At 41.3% G+C, this 13,418-nt stretch overlaps 1 protein-coding gene across 10 annotated transcripts in view; it reads left to right on the top strand.

Moving 5' to 3' along the window:
• Nucleotides 1–12,012, top strand: part of per2 (period circadian clock 2) — a 26,361-nt gene extending 14,349 nt beyond the window's left edge. For 5 of the 10 annotated variants that reach the window (XM_020595800.1, XM_020595801.1, XM_020595805.1 and 2 more), the window contains exons 8-24: nt 445–587; nt 917–995; nt 1,112–1,218; nt 1,310–1,463; nt 1,603–1,717; nt 2,195–2,347; nt 2,657–2,747; nt 2,910–3,090; nt 3,577–3,701; nt 3,870–4,076; nt 5,186–5,449; nt 5,965–6,872; nt 7,205–7,321; nt 8,009–8,231; nt 8,434–8,617; nt 9,797–9,944; nt 10,368–12,009. In XM_020595800.1, coding sequence (XP_020451456.1) covers nt 445–587; nt 917–995; nt 1,112–1,218; nt 1,310–1,463; nt 1,603–1,717; nt 2,195–2,347; nt 2,657–2,747; nt 2,910–3,090; nt 3,577–3,701; nt 3,870–4,076; nt 5,186–5,449; nt 5,965–6,872; nt 7,205–7,321; nt 8,009–8,231; nt 8,434–8,617; nt 9,797–9,944; nt 10,368–10,544 — 3,376 coding nt within the window. In that variant the 3' untranslated portion in view covers nt 10,545–12,009. Of the gene's footprint in view, nt 1–444; nt 588–916; nt 996–1,111; nt 1,219–1,309; nt 1,464–1,602; nt 1,718–2,194; nt 2,348–2,656; nt 2,748–2,909; nt 3,091–3,576; nt 3,702–3,869; nt 4,077–5,185; nt 5,450–5,964; nt 6,873–7,204; nt 7,322–8,008; nt 8,232–8,433; nt 8,618–9,796; nt 9,945–10,367 lie in introns of all 10 variants that reach the window. The other 5 variants (XM_020595807.1, XM_020595806.1, XM_020595808.1 and 2 more) reach the window with 5 other exon arrangements.
• Nucleotides 12,013–13,418: the final 1,406 nt, after the last annotated feature.

A 13,418-nucleotide genomic window follows, 5' to 3' on the forward strand; every position in this document is an offset into this window, starting at 1 on the left:
ACAGTGATAGTGGGGAAAAAGTGATGGCAACAGTGTTTTAATAACTGATTGAACAATTTTTAGCAGCAATAACCTTAAGCGACCGCTTCCTGTAGTTGTGGATTAGACTTGCACAATGTTCAGGAGGAATTTTGGACCATTCTTCCTACAGAACTGCTTCAGCTCAGGCATATTCTTAGGATGTCCGGTGTTTTAGGTACCTGCTGAGGAAATGACCTGAGGACTCAAATTCACCACATAAATTTAAGATCTTAAACACCACCGTTCAGTCAATGTCATTAAGTGTACATATACATGGACAGAAAGCTAGCCACTGTACATAGTGCCCACCATGTGTTCACAGCCTTGAAATAAAAAATCCATGAACCTTGGAAATATGTAAATGGAATAGACCGTCCTTATTTGATTTATTTTAATTTAGGTCTTCTTCTAACTGATTAACAGTGGTGGTAAAGAATGTGAAGGTGACCTGCAGTACTACCCATTCCGCATGACCCCCTACCTGATGAAGGTCCAAGATACAGTGCATGCTGAAGACCAGTTCTGCTGCCTCCTCCTGGCTGAGAGGGTTCATTCTGGTTATGAAGGTTAGCACCTGGCTGCAGGTTTGAGAAAACAAAAATAACACCAAAGCATAAGGAAAAATACATTGTTCATTATTGTATGACTGCATGTTGAATATAGGTTCTCAGTCATCACACTGATAATGCTGTTCAAATTAATCTTGGTGTCACACTGCTCAATCTGAAGCCTGATGGGCCTTTACAGTCTATACCTCATACAGCTGCATACTTAAACACTTTGAGCAAATAGGGAAGAGCTGTTACTCCTTATGATGGCTCATCACCTTCTAAACTTGTCCCACTTTTTGGGGAAACATCAAACTCCTTCATCAAAAGTTTTCTCTTCTATAAAGCACCCAGAATTCCAACTGACAAACGCATCTTCACCACCACACACACGCCGAGTTGTGTGTTCCAAGATGTTGACGAAAGGTAAGCCGTGTCAGGAATGAGTTTGCTACTGAGCTAAAAAAAAAATTCTTATTAGACAAGGACAATACAATTTGACATTACAGTTCTAACTAACAGAGGTTATTTGTGTCTATCAGGGCAGTTCCTCTCCTGGGCTACCTCCCCCAGGACCTCATTGGCACTCCAATCCTCCACCACCTTCATCCCAGTGACCGACCAATCATGCTGGCAATTCACAGAAAGAGTGAGTCCACAGAATTAAATAGATGGTAAAAGAATTTCTTGTGCCTCTTTCTGTGTTTATGATGTGACTGTTTTGGGGTTTTTTTCTGCAGTTCTTCAGTATGCAGGGCACCCGTTTGACCACTCGTCCATCCGCTTCTGTGCACGAAATGGAGAATACATCATTCTGGACACCAGCTGGTCCAGTTTTGTCAACCCATGGAGCCGGAAGGTCTCCTTTGTCATTGGGAGACACAAAGTCCGCATGTGAGTATTATAGTCTTGTAATATTTACAGTAATTTGACAGAGTATGTCATTCATGTAGCTATGTGCCTGGCAAGATTAAACATCACTTAGCCACTATATGAATGCCTTTATCAACCGATATTTGATGTTCTCTACCAGGGGCCCCGTGAATGAAGATGTTTTTGTGGCCCCAGTTTCTGCTGAGGGTAAGATGAAGCCCATGGAGTCTGACATCCAGGAGATTACAGAGCAGATCCATCGGCTTCTGCTCCAGGTGAGAGAGGATAAGAAATGAAAGACATTTAGGACATGGATTACAGAGGAAGGTAGATTATTTAAGACGTGATAAAATATACATGCTAGCAGTAATGAAATGAATCAAAGAAAAGATGCGAGTGCTAATATATACAACTGAGGGATTAGAGCAAAATCTTCAAAAAAAAAATCTAAACAAAGCACAACAGAGTCTAAATGTGTGTTTGTTCGCTCAGCTGTCTGGGACAGGGTGTGCTCAAGTAGGAAGTAGGTTGACAGGCAGGTAGACCAGTTTTGCTTATGCCGAGTAAAATTATTGGTCAGGCTTTTTTCAGCCCTGCTACTGCCAGAGATGATGGATTTGTTTCTTTATGTTGTCAATGCAATTAATGTATTCATTGCCAACGGGATGAAAAGAGAATTTAAAGATATGTAACAAAAAATACTTCTGAATAGAATCGCCAACCCTACTTTTAAATTCTCTCTTTTTTGTAAGCAGCCAGTTCATAGCAGTGGGTCCATTGGCTACAGTAGTGTGAACAGCATTGACCACCTTATGGGCATGACCTCCTCTAATGAGAACCTGAACAACGGCAGCGGGGCCAAGATGCGACGAGAGGAGGAGGAAGTTCTCAGCAAAGCTAGACCTGTGAGTAAACCCAAATGTTTAGAGGTTACTACTGTGTGTTCCAGCCCAAGAACACGCAGGGGCAAGATTATACAAGAACAGTCCACACTAGGTTGTCTTAACTTTTCACATTAACTAACAGCGTACTTGTTATTAGAATCAACTGCAGGTTCATTTCACTTTTCCTTCAAAATCATTGTAACTAAGTCAATTTTGGTTCTGTTGGTTGTTTGTTACTGGGCTGTTTCAAATAGAATTCAATATTTTAAATGAATTACAACAGAATCAGAGTGGAGAAATTATACTGACTTTTGAGTCTTTTTTACACAGCGAACCTTTCAGGAAATCTGTAAGGGAATTCACCTTCAGAAGAGCCAGGAACAGCAGATGACTAAACCAGAAAACAAGAAGACTAACGACAGTAAGTCCGGCTCATAGTTGCCTGCTTATCTGTGTGTAAATAGAAAAAGTGTGTCCAAAACAGAGACAGTGAGAGAGCTGATGTGACTTTTTATGACAAATTCATTTGTTGTGAAACTGACCTCATCCTGCACTCAGCCCATAATTCCTGGCCTTTCTCCAGTAGAGTCTGTACAGAAAAGCCCAGTGGTGGTGCGGCCCAAAGACTCAGCCACGTATTTTAACTGGAGGGATACTGGGTCAGCTATGGAGGAGAGCAGAGGCTCTTTCCAGGAGGAGCTGGCCTTCAATAATCAGACTGTCTACTCCTACCAGCAGATCAGCTGTCTAGACAGTGTCATCAGGTACAAAGCTAAAGAAGGGCATGAATTTATAGAATGATATCCATGGTAAAAAAAATTATAATAGACCGCATTTGAATTTGTTCTGACTTGTACTGCAGTTCTTTTTCTACATAAGAGGCCATTTGTTTCAAGCCTCGCACACTAGAATGCCCCACTTGAATCCTAGTTTCTTAGTCACAGTTATGGTACAGGCAAACCAGAATGAAGGGTCTCTATCAAGTCTCCCACAGATTTTACTTCATACAGAAAACAGAAATAAATTTACAAAAATGTCTAATTCTATTTCAAACACACATTTCATTAGGTGTTTAATTATCAATAAATATGTAATTATTTTTTTATTATCCTGTTATTGTTTGATCTTAAATACAGGAATATCAAAGAGAGAAAAGTGCAACAGTAGTTTTATGGCATTTCCTGTTCTGCTGATTATAATTAACGGGCAAACAACAGAAACTCATCTGTGTATTGTTATGATTCATGTAGGTACTTGGAGAGTTGTAATGTTCCTATCACCATGAAGAGGAAGTGTCAGTCTTTGTCTAACACTACATCCTCCAACTCAGATGAGGACAAACAGAATGGATCCAACAGCATGGAGGTATCTGAAGGTATGTTTAACTGGCTCAGGTCACACCACAGTAGCCTAGCAGACACCTAATGTCACCTCCTTATACAAAGCTACAGCCTTTTAAGACCACCACACTCTGTCCTTTAAAATCGGACTCTGAAATACCAGTTCCTTGTCAGCGTGTCTTGTTCTCTGTTCTCTTTGGCAGAACCAGCCTTGTTGAAGGATCAGTCTGGTCTCTCCACTTTGGATGATCGAGACAAAAAGTCCAGTGACACATCCACAGCAGTAGTGGGCACTTCGCTGCCCCTACCTGTACCTAACAAGCCAGAAAGTGTGGTGTCCATAACCAGCCAGTGTAGCTATAGTAGCACCATAGTGCATGTTGGGGACAAGAAACCTCAACCAGAGTCAGGTACAGTCCTGTGAAAAAGTACTTTCCTCCAACCTGATTTCAGCCTATTGCTGCATGTTTTATAATACAAAAGTATCAGGTCTTTGAACAAAAGATAATGTTTAGCTTATCATTTTATTTACTGTATTTACAGAACAGTTATCCAAAAAAACATGTTACCCATTTGAAAAGGTACTGAGCATTTGATAACAGGTTGTACCAAATTAGCATGCAGTTAACTGCATTAACAGCTAAATAATAGAAGTTTAATATCAGTGCAGAGAATTTGCTGAAATGCTTAAGCTCAGACACAGTTGCAGATTTTCCAGCATCAGCTGCTTGTTTTAATATATTTGATCCCTTTGTCTAATGTGACATTTCGAAGATATGAAACCACTTTGTGTGACTAATGTGCACTAATAGAGTAAATAAGGAAATGGTAAATGGTTTGTCGCAGCACTGTAGATTCATCTTGATACCTGTATGTGTATGTCTTTGTGTGTATGTGTGTATGTTTCAGTCGATGCTTGGCAGCTTGTATCTGAAATGCAGAAAAGTCAACTTCCTACTATACTCGTACATACATTATAGTCCTACTCCGCACAAACAAACATTTGCAGGGTTACTGGGTCCTGTCCAGACTAACATGAATGGTGGTGATAAGAATTTTTTCTGTCTCATCTAAAAACACGATAAATCAGTAGCAATTTGGAGACATAAGTATATTTATCTGGTGTTGCATTTATCTTGTTGTTGGTATGCAATGAAAGATTTATCCACTCACCAAATTAATGCAGAAATTCAGTTTTATGTAAACTAGCTGCATTCAGGACAGCTTGCTCAGTGACTATATTAACAGTAATTCACTGTTTTATTGTCTGGAGGACATTGGATTTCTGAGCTTTTTGACAATGATGAAGTGCAAATGTAAAACAGAAATATATTTAGTCGGAACTTCAGTAATCACTGTAATCAGTGAGTGAGCTCTATTGTCATATGTTCCAATGCAAGCCACTGCAGTGCTTGGCCAGTATTGCTTTACAGTGTTGTCAACTGTTGTACTGCATTAAACTTCACTTTTCGTTACTTTATAGTTTGTTAAAGTTACTTCCCCATTGTCATCTGTGCAGAGATCACAGAGGACGTAGCAGGTGGAGGAGAAACAGCAGAGTCCAGCCAGAACACCGGGGCTCCTCCTTGTGCTACTTCACCTCCCAGTCAGGAGAGGGAGCCCTACAAGAAGCTGGGGTTGACCAAGCAGGTCCTGGCAGCCCACACACAAAAGGAGGAGCAGACCTTTCTGAATCGCTTTAGAGAGCTCCGTGAACTCACAGTGCTGAAGGCTAACTGCTCTCAGTACCTGGAACACCAGAGAAAACAGATCACCAGCGATGGTACCACTGAACATAACACTAACACATCATATAAGAAGGATAATCCTGATTTATTACAACTTGTGGCTGTATCAATAACTTTGTGCTCACCAAGTTCATTTGTAAGACTTGGGAATGGGGCAGCATCTGTGAAAAGGAGTCAGATGAGAAACTCAAGCAGGCAGATGATTAGTCTTTAAACAAACCCTGACCTTGGCCTGACTTATTTGGAAGGGAAAATTAAGGTGAACAATAAAGTTATTACTCAAACATCAGTCACAGTTTACAGACTAATGGTCTAAGTTTGACCTTGCACACGTGCCATAGTAGTGTTTGTCCAGTTTTCCTACACAGTTGTTACTGGCATTTTGGGTACGCTCGCTTTTAGTTTACAGTGTTATCATAATCATTAGAAATTATAGGAAAACTACAAAAACAAGACCCAAGTTTTAATAAAGTGGAAATGTCCTGATAACTCAAATTCAACAAAAGTCAAATCACTCACCATGTTTTGTTTTATCTTCCTGACCCTCCAGCTGTACTTGCTGCTCGATGCTACAAGCAGGGCAGCCCAGGTGCAGAGCCCACCACACGGCAAGGCACACGGAATAAGAAGACAAAGTCAAAGCGAGCAAAGCAGATCGAGTCCTCGGACAGCACAGTCTCCCATCACAGACAACAACAGCTGCGGACTACTCTTCTAAACCACAGCCTTAACCCGACCTCTTGGTCTCCCTCTGATGCTTCACAGTCCACTTTTCTCATGCCCTACCCCACTGTGATGCCAGGCTACCCCCTCCAGGTTTACCCCAGAGCCATTTCTATAGCTCCCCGCACAGATACTACTCTATCTGCCTTTGGGAACAGGCAGGGGGCTCAGGCCCCTGGTTGTCCTCCGTCTATCCACCCTACTCCTTACACCACCCCTGTGGTCACCCCCATTGTGGCTTTGGTACTGCCTAACTACATGTACTCACCAGTGGCCCCTGGGCCTCCACCACCACAGCCAGTGTACCACACAGAGACTGGGGGCTTCCCCACCCAAACACAGACTTTTGGTCAGACTGTTTTTCCAGGCCAGGGCACCTTTACAGCTCCACCTTCCTCCAGCATTCAGAATCCTTTCAACTCTCAGAACCACTCTGCTTCTCAAGCAGGCTCCCTGACTCCGTCATTCTACTTCCCTCCATCCTCTGAGACTCCAAAGGCCCCCATTGTGGGTCAGTCTCGCTCCCCAACACCGCAGTCTGGAGGAGGTGGAGGGCAGGCATCCCCACCCCTGTTCCAGTCACGCTGCAGTTCCCCCCTGAACCTGCTGGAGCTGGAGCTATCTGTGGACAGGCAGGACAACACAGTGCTCTCAGCTGGAGCACAAGGGACTAATATGGCTGAAAGGGAGAAAGGAGCAAGTGGCAGCCAGGCCAAGGAGAGGGAGCTAAAGCAGGTAAGCAAGGAAATGTTTTGTTTGCTTCCTTCTCTCTCTTTCCTTTTCTCCCTCAGTCTCCCAATGCCTATGACTGATATTCTTCACCTGTAAACTTAAACTGTCACTGCCTTGCTGAACTAGGGCAGATTGGGTTTCACGACACACATGTCTCAGCCTTGTAAGATTTAATGCCATCATCACAGTGATTCCTCCACATTATTCACAGCATTGGAAGTGTTGCTGGTTTTTGCTATTGTGTTGCTAATTCCATGTGTAAAGTCAAGCCAGTCTAAACTGAGGAAATGGCCAGGGTGTTAACACATGATGTTATTATCCCTTACACCCTTTAGCCATCTCTCAGTCTCCTTGGTCCACCTGGACCCTTGTATTGCGAGGGCATGCCCTGTGCCTGTGAGCGTTTGTCTTGGGATAAAGTGTGCTCTAGGCTGAGGGCTTGCAGCAAAGAGGTAGGCAAATCATAAGAAAACCTCCACACCTCTCTAGTTCCGTTCCTCCCTGACTCCATATGTCTGTTCTACCTTTATCAGTTCTTTTTTCCTTTTCATGACTTAAGATTTACATTTATAGCCTGCACTATTCTTGTTTTTTGTGTTGCATAGAGTGAATCTTGATTTTCAAGCATGAGATTGATTCAGTGTATGCCCACATGCATAAACTCTTTGATTTTGCAAGCAAACCCTCAAAGGCCTGAACCAATAGTAGAAACTTATTTTAGAATCAGTGAAGATAACTTATTGTATTCTCTTTATTGTGTTGTACTGAGATGTGGCCAGGAAGGTAAAAAGTAAGCTGCTTATATATTATAATATAATGTACATCCTGTTCTCTATGAATGTAATGATTTTCCCACAAATCAGCTGGAGAAAGATCAGTATCACTGTCCTGTATCTAAGAAAGCTCAACCATAACGCAATGCTTTTGTGAGTCAGGAGAGATGGAGTTTGTGCTCACTGCATAAATCTACTTGCAGTTGAATAAAAGAATGCAGAGACAAGCTGCAAAAGAGCTAATGATACCATCTACAGCATATTATAAATATGAAGCTGATGGGAAAAGTGCTACAGTCTGATGGCCAGTGTTGTGAAGTTATGCTTCTGTTTAATATATCACTTGAATGTTTTTTGTTTGTGCAGGCAAGTTCACATGGCGATGGGAACAACAGCGATGCCAATTCGTCATCCAGCGACATGTTGGACATTATTCTACATGAGGACTCTTGCTCAGGCACTGGCTCAGCCACCTCAGGGTCCATGGGCTCGGGGTCCAACGGTTGTCGAACTTCAGCCAGTGGGACATCTAAGAGCAGGACATCAGTCAGTGCATCCTCAGCTAGCAGGACCTTCGGCAGTGGAACAGGTCTGGAGTTAATTTTCAACAATGCATGATATGGAATCAGCACCTTTGTATCAGGCAAATCAAATGTCTTAGAAGCTGGATTTGTAATTAAGTAATGTTTTGGTTTAGTATCTCTAAATGTAAAAAATTACATATATTACAAAAGCATATGATTAGTTTTTCTTTTAATGTTATCTGTAATTTCTTTGTTTTTAATTCTCAGGAAGCAACAACAGCAGTAAGTACTTTGGCAGTGTGGACTCATCCCAGACTAGCCAGAAGGTCAAAGGTCACTTGAGCAACACTGAGGAAATGGAGCAGAGCGAACACTTACTGCAGGACCCACTGTGGCTGCTCATGGCCAACACAGATCACAAGGTCATGATGACCTATCAGCTGCCCTCACGGTGAGTAGGAGGATAGGGTTGTAGCCAGTGAGGAATTAGACACTAATGTTTAATGACAAACTAAATAGCACACTGAAACTCCCTATCCAGAATACCTTTCTGTACATTTCAACAAAGCACTGTTAACTGAGCCTGATCGTAAAAAAAAACAAAAAAAACTGATTCCAGCTTTTTTCCTTGTACGTTTCTGGGGAAATTATCCATCAGATTATTAATATCCAGGGCTCTAATTTAATTTTATAAGACAAATGAACTTGGACAGTCATTGGTGTCTAAGGTGCTATAAGGATGGCTTGGAGGATATGAGTTTTTCAGCAGCTGTGTTTTCAGCAACAAAAACCCTACTGTTGGAGGCCCATGGCCAAACCTATTAAGTTCACTAAAGAGAACCAGTGATTGAATACATACTGTATAATTCTGTGCTGAAAGTGATTTCCCCCTTCTGGGATACTGAACAGTTTCCACCTTTCAGCTTCAAGCAGTTTACTCCAGACACATCTCATCAGTTCCTTTCACCAGCTCTCTGCAGTATCTGCATAGGCCCAGGGCCCCAAGGTATCAGGAGACCCCTGCCTGTTATAAGTGACTGTTAACATTTCATGTCGGGGAAACTCAACCGTGCAACTAGAAAGAGATGTGAAATGACAACAGACAAAACAACTACACACTTTCAGTTTCATATCATTCAGTTCTGGGTGTTTTGATCTTGTATATGAGAGGCAGGGGGCCTTTTAAATGTCTGTGCTCAGGGGCCAGTTCTGCCAAAAGATGTGCCCCATGGCACATTTCAAGGGTTGTCACCAGGAAACCTGTCCTTGAGCTGCAGACATTTGATGGTAGTGCTGTTACTTTGTTGGCACTTGGTGAGTTTTGTCCTTATCAAGCAGCACCACTAAACACAGCAATATGTTGGCCACTAGGTGGCACCCTTACATTAACGCAGACAGTAAATAAAAGGAGACTGACATTGAGAACAGAGTCAGCAGGTGATTGGAGATGGTTATCAGCACAGTATAATTTTTTACTACTTCCAGTGTTAGTGTTTGTCATCCACCCCACTCATCTGCAAATGTAATAATCAGTATCAGAATCTGCTTTATTGACTAATGGTTGGTCATATATGACTGTTAGGTGGAATATTGAATGTGACTATGTTTGTGTGTTTGCTTGCCTCTGCAGTGACATCCAGACAGTGCTCAGAGAGGACAGAGAGAAGCTGAGGCTGCTGCAGAAGAACCAGCCATGCTTTTCTGAGGAACAGAAGGAACTGATCGAGGTCCACCCCTGGATTAAGAAAGGAGGTCTACCTAAGGCCATAGACATCAAGGTAGAATGAGAACATATATTTCATTTCAGTTCCATTCAATTCCAATTCCATTCAGTTAAATTCACCACCCTTCACTGGCATTTAAATTTATATACGTGCTAAATCTTCAGCATTTGGTCATGTTGGTTGAAATATTAACTACATCTGTATCTTTGTCTGGGTGTTGATTTGGCAAATATGTGAAACTGAAAAAAATGCTAAGACTGAAACTTTTTTAGGTGTGTGGCTAGAAATTTAGATTTTTAGGAACAATGGTTTTATATATGTGGTGTGGTTTATATATAGTGGTTAGCACTGTTGTCTCAAAGCAAGAAGTTTCTGACTTTGAACCTGTAAAATGACTGGGGCCTTTCTGTGTGGAGTCTGCGTGTTTTCCAGCACCCACCCTGTCTCGACTTATTTCAGCCTCTCTGTGTTTTCTAGGTGTGCTCCTGCTGTGACAGTTCCTCAGAGGCAGTGGCAGGGGATCTGCCACACCTGGACATCAGTGATACAGAGGGGGAGGTCAGCTGGAGGCCCGGAGGAGATCTTTCAGGCACTGTCGCCATCTCCTACCCCTCTCCTGGCTCTGGCTCTCAGGCACAATCAGCCAGACAATAAACTGCTCAAGATTTTCAGACACCCATCAGTTTCTTGTTCTGCACGAATGTGCATGGCTACTTTTGAATAGGGCCCCTCTTCACGTAAAATGCCGTACATTACTGCATGTGTCTTACTGTTTTATGAATTGTTTCTGTTTAGATGAAAAACACAGTGGATGCTTTTGTAAAATGTGAAAATATGTTCTGGAGCTGAATCTTCTTGTTATTTTATTTTAATATAAGCTGCAATAAGCAGGATTTACTTGGTGCTTGCCCAGATTGCTGGGATCAGTAATTACCTAATGCATATAAATGCATTTGTTTCTGTGTAGCACTTAAATTATGCATTTTTTTTTTTTTTTTTTTTTTGCACTGACTAGGAGAAGCAGAGCCCAATAAAGGATATACAATATTGGCTCATACACCAGACAGTATGAGCCAGGCAGAGGTCATCCCCGGATGTGGCTCAGTGGTGTACTAACTGTTAGTGTCCGTGATTGTTTTCAGTATTTTGTTATGTAATTTCCTTAGCTGCAACAACAGTGCGTTACGTCAGCATGTGGTGAGAGCAGGTGGAGTTTTTAAACTTGGTTTCAGTTACTCCTGCTACGTGTACCCATCAAAGAGATGTAACAAGTGCAGTTTGTGGGCTGCACTGGAAGAAACATCAGTTAGACTCCTGTACATCTACTGTGTTTGCTCAGATTCAGTTGTGGTGTTGCATATAGTCCCTGGGAGGAAATTTAAAGTGAAAAAGATGAATTTGCTCCTATATACAGCAATAAGCAGTACTTTAACTCAAATAAGAATGGTAAAATCACAATGCAAAAATACAGTAATCTATTACAAGTGAAAGTCCTGTATTCAGTATGTTTGTGTAGGCAAAAATACGCAAGTATCATCAGTCTAAAAGTATGCTGAAAGGCTCATTATACTGGATTATTGTTGAATTATTTTTGATGATGCATGTTGTAGCAGGTCACTGTCAACCTATTTATTTCTTGTATTATATACAGTACTTTTGGGCAGTTTAAATATAATGTATTATATTTGTCATATTTTATATAGCAAAAATTAAATTGTGCACTACTGATCCCCGCAAGCGGTGGAGGTGGTGAAAACCACTGACATGTACTCACCATGTCATGTTATATTATTTCTGAGAATTTATGTAATTTAATATTTAAACTTTTCCCCCCTCTCTGATATTTGGAGCCAACTGTATCGCATGTTACCTAATGCTGCTTTAGGTTTTCATGACAGTTTCTTACTAAATACATTTGTTCCAGTAGGTTTTAGTCTTTTTGTTTCAGATGCCTCTTATGTAAAGAAACAGTTTTAGCACATTTCAGTTCTTGTGTGAATGTTTGAATCAGTCTTTGGCTCTGAGCATACTATATATTTTTACATGAAATAATTGTTTTTGTACAGATTTATGTGTTTAAGTTACGACATAAAGTCCTGCTTAAAAACAAACAGGATCAAGATGATTCATATTGACTGTAAATACTTGTTTTATCATATGAGATGTGTAACCAACATTAAGACAGCTCCCAGGAGGCACTGGGAAGAACCAGAGTAGCACGTCGTTAATGGTGGGTGATAAATATACAGATGCATTCCTCGGTGGAGAAGTGTGCCACGTAACACTTGAAACGGTCTGATCTCCCCGGTCATAAATATGGAGAAGAGCATCCTGTGGAAGCGACTGCAGCTCATTACCGTTCACTTCAGAAGTCACATTTTAGGGTTATTGCACGGGTGTAAAGCAGCTCAGACAGATGTCAAGTGACTGTGTGGAGAGCTTTCCTTTGAAGCTTCATTTGGGAAGAAATCGTGCGCTTTCTCAGTCACTTGAACGTTTTTAGCTTTCAGAAATACCTTTGTTATTTGAACAGATAGTGGTGCGTCTTTTTTGGCTTATTTTTAAAGGAGGTTATTATATTTGTTTGTATTTTCTCAGAATGAAGTATTGCCTAATTTACAGTGAGGCGAAGTGTGCTGTAAAATGTCTGCATTAAACTTTCTTCCTCACATACAGGCTTGTTTCCACAACCTCAGGCTGCACATATTAGCTTAAACCGAACAAGTACTAGACTCATTTAAAATGCGGCTGTTAATTGACCGATGAGCAATGAGTGTGAACGATCCTGTTGCCGTTTTGGAGCACATTCATGTTTGACATATGATAAGGAGGGAGCAACTGATTTGGGCATGAGCTGCATGAAAATGCGCCTTTGGAAAGGATGGATCAAAGCGCTCCGTAAAGTAGGTGCTTAGTGGGGTAATACTAGTTGGATTGTTTTAATTACAGAAGCCAATCGAGCCTCGGGAGAGAAAAGCTGGAATGAAATGTACTTTAGTTTGCACCTTTTTAGTTTGCATTCGACCTGTAAAGAAACCACTACAACAGGCCGACTTTCTTAAATCATTGAAGTGGGCCTAATGTTAAAAAAAAACCTCTTAAATAATTGAAATGGGCATAATGTTAAAAGAAACCTCTTCCCGATGCAAATGCCTATCTGCCAAACAATAGCTAAGTTGCCTGATCAAAGCGACCCCCTCCCCTCAGCTGTTCACACCTTCATACTTGCTCCAAGTTGAGGACGAGGTGCGAAAATGAACACACCGCCCTCCTGCAGCGTTCATTTGCACCCCTAGAGATGGTCACCACCGGACAGACTGTATCAAGGTCATCATCCTGGGATAACATAAGTTTTTCTTAAATAACCCTTGGATAAAAGGATAATACATACTGTAGGCTATCATTTTGTCAGCTAGAATGAAACTTGCAGTAGTAGTAGTAGTAGTAGAGGTATTCAGATCTTTTACTTAAATAAAATAGTGTAAAAAATAGGCCATACATTATGCAGAATGTCCCTTATCAATATTA

This window comes from Monopterus albus, unplaced genomic scaffold (genome assembly GCF_001952655.1).
Source record: "Monopterus albus unplaced genomic scaffold, M_albus_1.0 scaffold28.1, whole genome shotgun sequence".
Taxonomy (NCBI): domain Eukaryota; kingdom Metazoa; phylum Chordata; class Actinopteri; order Synbranchiformes; family Synbranchidae; genus Monopterus; species Monopterus albus.